The sequence below is a fragment of the Labeo rohita genome, chromosome 3, assembly GCF_022985175.1.
Source record: "Labeo rohita strain BAU-BD-2019 chromosome 3, IGBB_LRoh.1.0, whole genome shotgun sequence".
In the NCBI taxonomy this organism is placed as follows: domain Eukaryota; kingdom Metazoa; phylum Chordata; class Actinopteri; order Cypriniformes; family Cyprinidae; genus Labeo; species Labeo rohita.
The window spans coordinates 3,268,840-3,283,462 of NC_066871.1; the positions used below are offsets into that span (position 1 = coordinate 3,268,840).

The following is a 14,623-nucleotide window of genomic DNA, read 5'->3' on the forward strand; positions in this document are numbered from 1 at the left end:
CCTGACAAAGTTTGATGTTTCGCCATGGGAATAGAAGTTGTTATAACTCAGCCATACAATGTCCAATCTGCCCCAAACTTCACGTTTGGTAAGAGTCCGGTCCTGAAGACATCTAAAGGCCAATATTCAGTTATAATCATATAACAATGTTTTACACTAACTTAAGCATACCATGTTCAATCTACACCAAACGTCACACATTTGGCAACAGTTTTGGTCTGAATACATCTACATACCAATATTCAGTTATAGGCATAGCGCCACCAGCTGGCACCAGGAAGTTTGGCACATATAAATGACTTTAACACATTCTTCCTATATTTACTATATTAAAAGCATACTGCCCACCATTCACTGCTTTACTAAAGCCACCAGTTGGCGGTGAGCCCGGGTGCAAGGGCCCCTTCACTGCTGCTTGCAGCTTTAATTTGTCTTGAAATTCTGACTTTATGTCTCATAATTGTGAGTTTACATTACTCTGAGAAAAAAGTCAATTGCGCATTTTTAATTACGCAATTCTGAGAAAGTCTAAATTTCAAGTTTCTATCATGCAGTTCTGACTACAACTCGCAATTGCTAGTTTTTAATCATGCAGTTCTGAGAAAAGTCAGAATTGTGAGTTTTTATCTCACAATTCTGACTTTATAACTCACAATTACGTGTTTACATCTCACAATTCTGAGAAAAATATTAGAATTGTGAGATAAAAAGTCACAATAACCTTTATTTTTTTATTCAGTGGCAGAAACGGGCTTCCAGTGGAAGACATAAGATCGATTACTTGAATTGATTACCTGTTTAGTTCAATGCAACTATGAAAACCAAATGCAAAAAATTCAAATCATGTGTCTAGCATGATTTGTCTAACACAACTTTATTTTAAAAAATTACTTAAATCTCACAATAAAAGCAGCTTGTATTAAAACATTAATATTGCTCAAGTTAATGGACGGATGGCTTGACTTCTTCGTTTTGCTCAAACTGAGTCAAACTCCTCTGAGTTGGTCCTCTGAACAGCGAATCTTGTTCAGTCCTTCAAGTCAAATACACATGGCGTTTGTCCCACCACATCAGTCTTCACCCCAGAAAAGTTGAAATGAAAACGCTGGTGTCCAGATTAAGAGTTGCATGCCACCAACGATCTGGAAAATACAGCACCTGCACAAAAACGTGATTATGTGATTTTGACTTGACTTTGACACTTTGTGCCTGGTATTTAAGTATGTAAAAGGGTTCAACCTCACCTCTCCGGGTCGTATGGTGCACTCCAGGGGCCTCTGGTGGAGCTCCAGGTTTGGGTAGGACAGAGAAACCCAGGAGAGAGTGGTATGGTTGGGATGGAACTCAGGTGCCTCGTCAGGCGGGTATAGAAACCAACGCTGGAGATCACAAGCACATCAATATATGGACAGGGAAAATTACATAAGTACGTAAGCTGTAAATAATGCATTTGTAGGAGTTTAGAGCCCCACAGACCTTCCTGCCATAGATAACTTCAGAGTAGCCAGGACCGTGCCAGTGAAATGGGACACCAGTGCCTGGTCCTGCAAGAGAGATGAAAACTTGCTGAAAATTTCCTTACTCTCAGGCCATCCAAGATGTGAAAGAGTTTGTTTCTTCATCAACAGATTTAGGGAAATTTAGCATTATGTCACGCTCAGCAATGGATCCTCTGCAGTAAATGGGTGCCGTCAGAATGAGAGTCCAAACAGCTGATAAATACATCACAATAATCCACAAGTAATCCACACCACTCCAGTCCATCAATTAATGCCTTGTGAGGTAAAAACAAATCTATTATTATTTCATAATATAAATTATTATGAAATTTTTGGTTTGTAAACACTGCTTATCTGTGCATATTTCTCTTCTGATTCAGACAAAACTATTTTTTTTATGGAGAAAGTAATATTATGCAATAGCTTAAAGTTAAAACACCTTAAAGATGGATATTTTAAAGATGTTTCTTAGAAACACAGCTTTTCACTTCACAAGACATTCACTGATGGACTGGATTGGTGTGGGTTACTTGTGGATAATTCTAATGTTTCTATCAGCTGTTTGGACTCTCATTCTGACAGCACCCATTGCTGAGCAAGTGTTGTAATGCTAAATTTCTCCAAATCTGTTTCAATGAAACAAACTTACATCATAGATAGCCTAAGGATGAGTAAAAAAAAAAAGTGCATTTTGGGTAAACTATTCCTTTAATTGTTGAAAATGTGTGCATGTACACTCAAAAAACAATTGAAATTTTGAAAAAATTAGCTTAATCAGAGATTTGCACATACCAGCAATCCCAAAGCTATATGCAGGATGCATGAGTGGAAGAGAAAAGGGTGGCGCATTATACTCTTCAAACAGCGAATGCCACTCTGTGAAATTATTGTCCCCAAAAAAGTACAGTGTATCTGAAATAAATATGCACACACATTATAAAAATAATAATGCACAGTGCAAACAAGCCTGTAGAATGATTTTGGTGTGTGTGAGAAAGAGAGAGAACTGACCACTGCCCAGCGTGTCTTCAGGCTGAGGGGTCAAAAGGAACTTCACAAACTCTTCAAACTGCACATCCACTGTTAAAAGACAGCAAAATTGGATATATAAATAGAGAAATATAAAACACTTATACAACCGTCCAAAAGTCTGGGGTCAAGTATGATTTCATTGACCATGCACATGATAAGTGTACAAGCGTGCTCATGTTTACCTTTTCTGTATGAGTGTGTGTTGGCTGTGCTGAGACGGACTGTTCTCACTCCATACTCTCTCAACAGATTGGATTTGGAACACAGGAAGCGAAACTTCTGAAACAACCAATCACAACACAACACTGTTAGGAACAAACGAATAAGAACGTAAAGCAATAAACAAATGATATATACAGCATAACCACAATTCTTACTGTGTTATCTGTAAGTCCTCTGAGTATGACTGGTTTTGCATAAGCATACCTGTAAATATATATACACAGCTAAGGTCAAAAGTTCACCTACACCTTGTAGAACCTGCAAAATGTTAATTAATTTACCAAAATAAGAGGGATCATACAAAATGCATGTTGTTTTTTATTTAGTACTTACCTGAATAAGATATTTCACATAAAAGACATTTACATGTAGTCCACAAGAGAAAATATTAGTTGAATTTATAAAAATGACTCTGTTCAAAAGTTTACATATGCTTGATTCGTAGTACTGTGTTGTTTCCTGAATGATCCACATTTCATTTCATTTTATTGATAGTTGTCCCTTGTTTGTCCTGAACAGTTAAACTGCTCGCTGTTCTTCAGAAAAATCCTACAGGTCCCACAAATTCTGTGGTTTTATAGTATTTTTGTTTATTTTAACTTTTTTTAACAATGACTGTATGATTTTGAGATCCATCTTTCACACTGAGGGACTCATATGCAACTATTACAGAAGGTTCAAATGCTCACTGATGCTCCAGAAGGAAAAACGATGCACTAAGAGCTGGGGGGTGAAAACTTTTGAACAGAATGAAGATGTGTACATTTTTATTATTTTGCCTAGATATCTTTTTTTTTTTCTTAATTTAGTACTGCCCTTTAAAAGCTACAGAAGATACTTAAATGTTTCCCAGAAGACAAAATAAGTTACATTTACCCTGATCTTCAAATTAAAAAAGTTTTCACACCCCGGTTCTTAATGTATCGTGTTTCCTTTTGGAGCATCAGTGAGTGTTTGAACCTTCTGTAATAGTTGCATATGAGTCCCTCAGTTGTCCTCGGTGTGAAAAGATGAATCTCAAAATCATACAGTCATTGTTGGAAAGGCTTCAAATACACAAAAAAAACAGAAAAACCAAAGAATCTGTGGGACCTGAAAGACTTTTCTGAAGAACAGCGAGCAGTTTAACTGTTCAGGACAAACAAGGGACTCATGAACAACTATCACTAAAAATAAATAAATAAATAAATAAAACACCTGTGGATCATTCAGATAACATGATGTATTGTAATGTATGTAATCCCTTTACTAATGTTAATATTTTAAAAAAAAATCAAATGAAATTCATATTTTTACGCTTTTATGTGTATTCATGTTTTTATGTTTTTATGTCTAAATACTCCCAACTAAGTGTACATGTGCATGTTTGTGGTTCTTACTCTTCAATAAACTCTGTGTGTGTTATTGAGTTCACATCTCTGATCTCAATGTTGCACTCGCCTTCATCCTCTATACTGGAATCCAGTCCCCTGAAAAACAAAACATAATTAATCTCACTCACGTTTATTCAATTAGATGATCAGTTGCATATTGTCAGGATTTGGAATGGATCACAGCATCGTGTTTCAATACAAAGTGAGCCGCTTGGTTTTGAGACACGGCCAGTGATCCATATGGTAACGTATTTCTCTCACCATCCTCCATCATCTTCACTGAGGGCATCTTTGCAATGAAATGAAGCCGGTAACTGCGCTAAGAGGAAGAGTAAAAGAGCCCTGACAAGCTGATCCATGTTTCTTCATCACCTGTCATAAAAACACGCACATGACACCTCCTGAGTGTTTCACCGCGGTTCACCATCAGCCGCTTTCAAAATCCCACGACCCTCAGTTCCTGGTTTCAGGCATCGCGTTAGTGACCAATCAGCGGAGGCCACACTAGGATGTGGGCGGGGCTCACAATTCTGACCTCAGACTCTGTTTTGTTTTGTTTTATTTTATTTTATGTTTTTATGATATTCAGTGATTATTATTTATTCTGTTTATATGTTTTGTAGTATGTCCTCAGTAATGAATACAGCAAGACGTCTTGGAATAATTAATGTAATTTGATATGGTAAAGAAAAATATAAAATTTATTTATTTTTATGGTATGTAACAATTATTAATCTGTATTTATATGTTTTTTTATATGTATTCAATAACGTAAATAAAAATAGATTTTTTTCATGTGTTTATATATACATACATGACATGAATAACATAACACGTTATATACACAACGCGAATAAAAATGAACAGACAAAATATATATGAATAATTAATGTAGTGACTGTAATGATAAGTTTGCTTCTAATTACTTTACTGACGTGTATAAAAAAAGAAAAATCTTTGTTTCTTCTATTATTCTTTTGTATTCTATTCTGCCATGACTTTGTTGCCAAAATATTCTATTCTATTCTATTCTATTCTATTCTATTCTATTCTATTCTATTCTATTCTATTCTATTGACATAAATTAAGATAATTTTTATCCTGAACAGTGATTTTTGTAGTGTTTTTATATATTATTATAGAATTTATTGACATTTCGAATTAGCTTATATATATATATATATATATATATATATATTCATTTACATTTTAATTAAAATGTTTTAATGTTTTATTATTGCTTTTTTATATATATGTTTTAGATTTTTAATTAAGCTTTCATTTATTTTATTTTTAATGTTGTCAATGCTTATGTATTGGTATGTGCTTTTTTTCTTTAAATTGATTTCTAATTCATTATTTTTTAGATTAGAGTTTTTAATCTAATATTTAACATTTTGTTTCAGCTTTACTGAAAATGTTTAGTTGTTTAATAGTTTTAGTTAATATTAATAATGCTCGCCTGTTGATGTAGCAATAAATTAATGAATGTTCTATTATATTCTATTCTACTTTGAACTTGTAGCAATAAATGAATTTTTTCTGTTTCAACCACATTTTAATGGAATGTCCCATTTTTTAATGATATTAGACAACTTTTTTTCTCAGAAAATATATTAAAAGACATTTTTAAAATGGTCTCTTGCAGCAGAATTTTAAGAATTTTTATCATTGATTAAACTGAAAGATTCTATATGATTTTTATCAGTACTATTGTTGTTACTTTTATGTTTTTGTGTAGTGACTGCTTTTTAAAGAAAATGTTATATTATTGTAAACGATGTATTGAAATTATACTGTTAATGTTGCTATGAATATAGCCATTGTTGCTGATATGGCGCTAAAATATAAATAAATAAATAAATAAATAAATAAATAGCAATAAGTCAGGGTTGCCAGGTTTTCACAACAAAACCCGCCCAATAACCAAGCGGTAACCTCCCGCTTTCTCTATTGAAACCAACACAACCAAGTGACTTAAACAGCAATTCATCGACTGGCCGCTAGAGACTGGCTCCAAAAGGGAGTCAATCCCATAGACTCCCCAAGTTAAAATTCCCAACTTTACAGCTGATTTTGGTCTATATAGCTGATTGTGCCCTTCATGTCAACTGTGAGGGGGTTGAATTATATAACTTTTTTGTTATATAACTCATCCGTTTAAATTATATTAAGCCTTAAAATTCTGCATAATTTAGGGCGTGAAAAAACACTACCTCCATATTTTTTACAGTCTATGCCAGTTACTCAAAACTAGCCCAATCGCGTTTAGAGGGGGGCCTGTTAAAAATAGCTCAGAGGGTAAAATAGATGTTTTTGGTAGGGTTACCCTGGTAAAATTTACATTCCAGAGGATAAATATCACATTACTAGGATCGCTTTAACCTGTGGACATTTAACCCGCGGCAACAGTGGAAGAATAGCCCAATTCCGCGGAAAAAAACGGGGACTTGGCAACACTGCAATAAATGAAATAATATCTGATTTTGTTATATTCTGTTCATTATTCAGAGTTTGCATGTGTTGAGAATTTATTATTTTATGTTCGCGTTAAATACCAATATAACTATGTAAATATAATAAAACGTTTATTAAACTAAATATTATTACATACAATTAAAACGAAAGGTATGACGGTAGGAACCAATGTGCTCGGCGTGAAATCCAGCACGGTCAGTAAACACAGGCGCGCCGCTCTGTCATTGGTCTGTGCTTTTCAACAGAAATTATGAAGGGAACATGAGGAGGTGTCCTCTAACATCACACCGCTGCTATGCACTCATAAGACAACATCACAAAAAACATATTCTACAGAGGAACTCGGTGCACACGAAAGTGCACACAAGAAAGGTATGTTTACGTTTTCGCGAGTCTGTATGTTTAAGTGTCTGCTTAGTATGTGATGTAATAGCGAAACACTGGTTGTGTCTCAAACCATAAAGGGCAGCTAACCAAGACAACATTTTTGGGCATCATAGGCACGTTCCGGACCAAAGCATCTACGGCTGACCATGTAAACATTAGACAGACAGCTTAATAGATTTTGAAACGCAGCCATTGTGTCAGTGCCCCTTGCTGTCATGTTTAGTGGGCGGGTACATTCAATTTAAATATAAAATTATTTATATTTTAACGCATAATATCTATCTATCTATCTATCTATCTATCTATATATATATATATATATATATATATATATATTATTATGTGTGTGTGTGTATGTGTGTGTGTGTGTGTTGTATTATATATTGCATAATACTTTTTTATAATTTGGTTTATTTATATTTATTCTACTGTAGCTGTCATACATCCACATTAGTCATGTTGATGTTGTTGTTGTTTTTTTTTTTTTTTTTATCCAGCTGAAGTTATTCATGTAAATCAGTGGCAGCAATGTCACATTCATAAAATGCTTTTCACTCCAATGCACAGGCTGTGTCTGATCTGAGCAGGAATGGTGGGTTATGATCCAAACTCCCCCGCCGCGGCTCTCACCCCAGAGGAAGCTGCTCTGGCCGGGTCAGTGGCAGGCACGGTCACCCGAGCCCTCATCAGCCCTCTGGATGTTATCAAAATCAGGTTTCAGGTAAGAACTTTTCTTTCACTTTTATTTCACTCAGCCAAAGGGCTCTTGAGTTTGCTCTTGAGTGCTGTTATTCTGTGCATAATAATGAAATGAAAACATAAATATTAACACATTCACTGAAAACTGTTTTCATAACACAATAGCCTCTATTCTAGTACATCTGATTCATACAAGCATCTTCATGCCTAAAACATGAGTCATGCTTTCCTGTGGAATTTTAGTACCACTCCCAAATCCACAGCTGTACTGAGTACGCTCAGTTCAAAGAAGCCTGTTTATCTGCTTTAAACTGGTTACAAATGCACACCAGAAGATGCAGTTGATGAGCTGTTCTGTGGTTGAATGAGTTTCTTTAGTTTCTCTACTATTGCAACACTTGGTCAGGCCTCAAGGTGGCAGCGTTACACTTTTAGACTTTTTCAAATCTTCACTTGCAAACAAAACTGCTTTGTATTGTGATACAGCAGGATTATTGTATGATTTTGACTGTTTTGTGCGTGTTGGTCTGTGCACAGTTGCAGATCGAGCAGGTGTCCTGGAGGAATCGTCAAGGGAAGTACTGGGGTTTATGGCAGGCCACACGCTGTATTATGACTGAAGAAGGACTTCCTGCTTTCTGGAAAGGTCACATTCCTGCCCAGCTACTGTCTGTGTGTTATGGGGCAGTTCAGGTACTTGGAGATATATATATATATATATATATATGACGCCAGAATCATCTTCCCATTTAATTATTAAGCCACATAAAAAGTTTTTGACCTTAAAATGAACTTGAAATTGAAAATAAAACCCATTGTAAGGGTAGAAAAAGATTCTCTTCTCTTCTGCTATGATTTTGTTGCTAAAATATTCTATTCTATTCTATTCTATTCTATTCTATTCTATTCATCTTGATATCCAGATCATTTTTGTCTCGATCAGTGTTATTTTTATTAATATTAATTTCAATATTAATATTATTAATATAGTATTATTTACATACTATTATAGTATTTATTTATATTTCAAATTAACTTTTATTTTTATATTTTCAGTTTCCATTTTAATTGTAATGAAATTACATTCATTTTAATGATTTTATCATGTGCTTTTTTTTTGTTTTGTTTTTTATATTAACTCATTCATTTTCATTTATTTTATTTCAGTGTGTTATTTATTTTTATTATATTAATGATATTTATTTTTACTATATATAATTATATCTATCTATCTATCTATCTATTTCTTTATTTTTATTTGTAATTTCAATTTATTAAATTTATAATTCATTTTTATTTCAATTATAGTTTAGTAATTTTAATAAATGTAAACATAATTAATTAAATTATGCTGCCAATGTAACATTTTTAATATTTTAATATTTTTTGTTTACATTTTTAAGTTAAAGTTTTAAATCTAACATTTAATATTTGATTTCAGCTTTATTTCAGTTACTGGAAATGTTTTAATTTTTTAAATAGTTTTATTTAATATTGATATTGCTGGTCTGTTGATGCAGCAATAAATTAATACATTTCTATTCTATTCTATTCTATTCTTCTTTGAACTTGTAGCAATAAATGAATTTTGTCTTTCAAAATTTTGTAATTTTTAAAGAGATTTAAACAATAAATATCATTTTGTGGCTCTTCAGTGTGTCGTGACAGATGACCTCAGTTCAAATGGCATGTGACCCGATCATCTTTTCCGCTTTACTAGTTATAGCATGAAATAAACATGAATGAACATCAAAATGTATGTTTCAACTGCAGAAAGACATCAGTACACACCATTTTTCAAGTTCAAGTCCACCGACGTTAATCTACTCGTCTGTCTGGTTTGTTTGCCAGACAAAAATGGAGGATTCTGCGTTATGATTGGTCAGATCGCCTGTCAATCAATCACCCTGCAAAGGGTCAATTATATTCTACTTGTAGCTTATCCTGTTTAGTACTTTATATAGACTGATCAAACATGTGGTTACTCTTCACACAATTGTAGATATTCAACAAATTCTCTTGAAATTCACTGTTTCTGTTTGTCTGTTTTGAACTAGTTTGCGAGTTTTGAAGCCTTAACAGAGCTGGTCCATAAGCAGACAGCCTATAACAGCCAGACACCAGGAGTACATTTCATCTGTGGCGGTTTGGCCGCCTGCTCCGCCACCGTCGCCTGCCAGCCGCTGGATACCCTCCGCACACGCTTCGCTGCTCAGGGCGAACCCAAGGTCAGGCGTCAAACCTCAGGAGTGTGATATTATGCGTTATTAAATAATTTTAATGTTCTGTGTTGGAATGATTCTGAAAGTGTGGACAAGTAGTGTTTGGTGGGCCCACGATGCAAAGGATTTTCAAAGATTTTCTCATATGTACAGATATATCGTAACCTCAGACATGCCGTAGCCACAATGTTCCGCACAGAGGGGCCCTTCACCTTCTACAGGGGCCTCACACCTACCCTAGTGGCTGTGTTTCCTTATGCAGGGCTGCAGTTTTTCTTTTATAATGTCCTGAAGAAATCTCTAGAGTCCAAGGACACGAAATCTAAAGGTCAGAGCATGCTTGTTATGTACTTTTTATGTACTATTACAATATTTAACTGTACTGTCATGATAAAAAAGGCGCATTCTGCGTACGAGAATCAATTAGACGCATTATTAAGACCTAAGGGTGCACGAAATATTAAAACATTTAAAAATCATAATAAAGCATAATGTTATTGTGAATTCACAATGGCTGCGATTCAATTAATAAAAATATGCGCTGCGGGTTTAATATGCGTTTTATTTATATGCATGTAATGCTAGTCCACTCAAACAGTTATGATTTACATGTGTGGAGAGTCTCCATCTCCATTTTTGCATATGCTGTGAGTCTGACTTACTTATAACGTTCACCTGGGAACTTTGTCCAGATTTCTAAGGTAAATCATTTATCAACGTACGTCAAAACAAGAGAATACCTCATTGTCTTTCTAAAATATGCTAATTGTTCATTGCGATTTCAAAATAAAAAGATTAAGGCTTTGCTCTTACTCTTACATGTTTTGATATCCACATGTTCTTGTTCAAGAAATGTTGGTGGCTGTAGCATTTCTGCATTAAAGAAATGACCAAATATTAAAGACTAAGTGGACATTTGAATTAAATGTTGTTTAGTCAGTATTAAACAAGTATTAGATTGCACTGGAAAGTGTAAAAACAATTGTCAGGCCGTCTCAGATGTAATACTAATGTACATAAGTTGTGATTATATTATTACGTTATGTATTTTAACTGTTTTGTTTAATAAAACCATACTATTACGTGCTTTTGATATTTAATTTGAAACAATTGTTATTAGCTCATTGCCATTATATGTGTATTTTAAGTCATTTTTATTATAGTTTTTATTACTACAATAAAAACTTTAAAACAAATAAAAATATTACTACCAATTACTTCATTACCAAATCAATCGTTACCAAACAGCCCTAATATTTATTATTTTTAATTAGCTTTTATTTATTTATACAAAGTTCTTTATTTTCTTATTCAGCCAATGAGCTTTTATTTTTATATTTTCAGTTTTCATTTTTATTTTAGTTAAAAAGTTTTAATAATTTCATTTTGTGCTTTTTTTTACATTGTAATTCATTTTATTTATTTACTAGCTTTCATTTTTGTTTTAGTAAATTTAGTACTTCAGCATAAACTTAGTTAATTTAGCTGCCAGGGCAACCATTTTAAAAGCAAGTGAGTAAGTAAGTGCAAGTTTTCACCTAATATTTATATTGTATTATATGTGATCCTGGACCACAAAACCAGTCATAAGTAGCACAGGTATATTTGTAGCAGTAGCAAACAATACATTGCATGGGGCAGAATGATTGATTTTTCTTTTATGCAAAAAATCATTAGGACATTAAGTAAAGATCATTTTCCTTGAAAATATTTTGTCAATTTTCTACTGTAAATATATCAAAATGTAACTTTTGATTAGTAATGTGCATTGCTAAGTAACTTAATTTGGACAACTTTAAAGCCGATTTTCTCAATATTTTGATTTTTTCCTTTTTTTTTTTTTCTTTTGCACCCTCAGATTCCAGATTTTATTATTCAAATATTCTTCTATCCTAACACACCATACATCAATGGAAAGCTTATTTATCAGCTTTTAGATGATGTATTAAACTCAGTTTCAAAAAATTGACCCTTATGACTGGTTTTGTGCTCCAGTCACATATTTTATTTATTCCAGCTGTTTTTCAAGTAGCAGAAACAAATTTTAATAGTTTTAGTTAACAATAGCAACACTGTTCTGAAAGTGCATGTCTATGAATTAACATTGAATTTAAACCTTGTGTGAAGTGTTTTTCTGTGCCATTGTTAATGTTCCTGTGGTGTCTCGTCTGTTTTAGGAGGTTTACACAGTCTAATCAGTGGTAGTTGTGCTGGAGTCATCAGTAAAACCATCACGTATCCGTTTGACCTGACTAAAAAGAGACTTCAAGTGGGTGGATTTGAAGAAGCCCGGATGAAGTTCGGACAGGTGGGTGGAGCGGTGTGGTGGTTAATAATCTGAGCTGCTAACCAAAAACTGAAGGTTCAAACCCAACAGTGATTGAATATTCTTCCTATAATAACTATTTTTGCTTTTTAATTGTTGTATACCTGTAGATTGCAGGAATTTCTGAGTTTAATACACTTTCTGTCGATATTTTGGGGTCTGTAAGGCGCTGAAGACTGAAGTAATGATGCTGAAATTTCAGCTTTGCATCACAGGAATAAATTACATTTTAAAGGGGTCGTCGGATGCCCATTTTCCACAAGTTGATATGATTCTTTAGTGTCTTAATGAAAAGTCTATAATATACTTTGGTTGAAAATTCTCAGTGGTAGTGGAAAACACCCTTTTTACCTTGACAAAATCAGCTCTGCAAAATTCATCCTGCTCTGATCGAGGTTGCTTTAAATGTTAATGAGCTCTGCTCGCCCCGCCCCTCTCTTATCTCTCTGGAGAGACGAGCTTGTTTACTTCAGCTGCTAAATTTACTAACTAGCACGTTATTAGGAAAGGCGATCGCAAAGATTCATAAAAAAACACTTATACTCACTTCTGCTGTAAGTGAAGCTGAATCACGAATGATTTGCGCGAACATAGACGGATATATGTAGATCAGGAGGCGCATTCCCTTCACAAACAAACGTAATCCACTGCATCTTCAGCGGCTCAGATGTCGGGAGTAAATGACGACCACTATGTTCATTATTACATCCAGCAACACAACACCTCAATCGCTCAATCAGAGATATTCTTGTCTAACTTACATCCCTGCTCCAGCATTGAAACAGTGGAGGTCTGACTGTTACAGCTGATACGAGGTAAAACGCTCATGTCAATCAACTATCGAGGGAGCGGCCTCTGTTGGTGTGACGGCACACCGACATACATCTGAGAATGGCTCGATTTGAAAAAGGGGATATTATTTTTACAGATTAATTAAAAACCGCTGCATGGATTTGTATCATTATAGGGTAGATTTGTACATACACTGCCAACACACATTAATGTTCAAACAGCATGAAAAAGTGAACTTAGCATCTGATCACCCCTTTAATATACATTTAAATAGAAAACAGTTCTTTTAAATTGTAATAATATTTCACAATATTACTGTTTTTACTGTAAATAAATGCAGCCTTTATTAGCATAAGAGATTTCTTTCAAAACCACTTTTGAATAGTAACGCATGTTCTGTTCTAATCTGTTTTGCAAAGTGATACTTATGTCTTGTATTTTCCATGCAGGTGCGAACGTATTATGGATTTGTAGACTGTGTGGTGAGGATCAGCAGAGAGGAAGGGCTCCGAGGTTTTTTTAAGGGCCTTTCCCCCAGTATCCTGAAGGCTGCGGTGTCTACAGGCTTCACCTTTTTCTGGTACGAGTTCTTCGTCAATGTCATTGTCAGCCTCAAGAGCAGTTAGTGAGCACTGAGAGAAGCCTTCCAGACATACTTGAGAAACATTTTAGATCATCAGATGGTACTCAACATGTGTTTTATGGTGTGTAGATGTACATAAAGAGGAACCAGTAGCTGCTCTCAAAATACAGGCACTGAGTGAGGATCTGTGCCTCTGATGCTCTGCTAAAGCCTTGAACTGAACAATCAGACGAAATGTACGTGTTTACGTGTAACAGTGAGCTCTGCCTCCTGTCTCTCTCGACTGGAGACTTGAAAACCACTGTTACATATATTAAGATTTTAAGTTTTGTCATAATGTTTTGGTTTGCACTCTGCATTAGGGTCTGTTTTATTGTTTTTATACATAACACTGGAAATCAGAATGTTTTGGCTTTTAAGTTTTTGTGGTTTTGCATTTCACAAATATTTAAACTATACTCAATATGGTGCATGAACTATTCAGTCATCTGGTTTCTACAAATAGTTTCATTTCAGGTTTTATGTTGTTTTTAATGTGTTTTACGTCATTGTTCAGGTTTTTAAATGGTGAATGGTCAAATATTTTATGGATTGCATTTTTAAAAATGTTATGTTCCATATTAACGATAGAGGAAGATTGTTTGAAATAGTTACTCTGATATTTATGCCCATATTTATGTATTTTTGTTATTGTTATTGTGCTTTCTCTCTGACATCAGTACAAACTGGTTTTACCTCTGTCCAAAAACACATATCTATCATATTACAAAAATGTATGGCAAACAAATGAGTGACGTAAGATAAAAAGCTATTTTTCTAATAAAGTTATTTTATTTTGATGGTCTTTGTTGTCATGTACTGCTTTTACGTTTGGAGTATGAATTATTGCAAAAAATGTTTATTAATTATTACACAATCTTTAGTTACATTCAGATTTTTTAACAAAAGTTAAGATGCCAAAAATAAAACAAACATTTGTCAATGTTTATTGAATGAATTTAATAACACAA

General features: G+C 34.0%; 2 protein-coding genes across 2 annotated transcripts; one reads left to right on the forward strand and one right to left on the reverse strand.

The window, feature by feature from the left end:
• Positions 1 to 704: 704 nt before the first annotated feature.
• On the reverse strand, positions 705 to 4,590 carry jmjd8 (jumonji domain containing 8). Its single transcript, XM_051099137.1, has 9 exons — positions 4,388 to 4,590; positions 4,133 to 4,222; positions 2,909 to 2,957; positions 2,714 to 2,810; positions 2,511 to 2,579; positions 2,292 to 2,411; positions 1,477 to 1,544; positions 1,245 to 1,379; positions 705 to 1,158 (listed from the first exon to the last, which is right to left on the reverse strand). The coding sequence occupies exons 1-9, from the start codon at positions 4,483 to 4,485 to the stop codon at positions 1,078 to 1,080; spliced, it is 807 nt and encodes a 268-aa protein (XP_050955094.1). The 5' UTR covers positions 4,486 to 4,590; the 3' UTR covers positions 705 to 1,077.
• A 2,233-nt stretch (positions 4,591 to 6,823) lies between these two features.
• Positions 6,824 to 14,457, forward strand: slc25a19 (solute carrier family 25 member 19). Its single transcript, XM_051106814.1, has 7 exons — positions 6,824 to 6,976; positions 7,559 to 7,712; positions 8,228 to 8,383; positions 9,748 to 9,918; positions 10,066 to 10,240; positions 12,090 to 12,220; positions 13,480 to 14,457. Exons 2-7 carry the CDS (start codon positions 7,581 to 7,583, stop codon positions 13,654 to 13,656), a joined length of 942 nt encoding a protein of 313 aa, XP_050962771.1. The 5' UTR covers positions 6,824 to 6,976; positions 7,559 to 7,580; the 3' UTR covers positions 13,657 to 14,457.
• Positions 14,458 to 14,623: the final 166 nt, after the last annotated feature.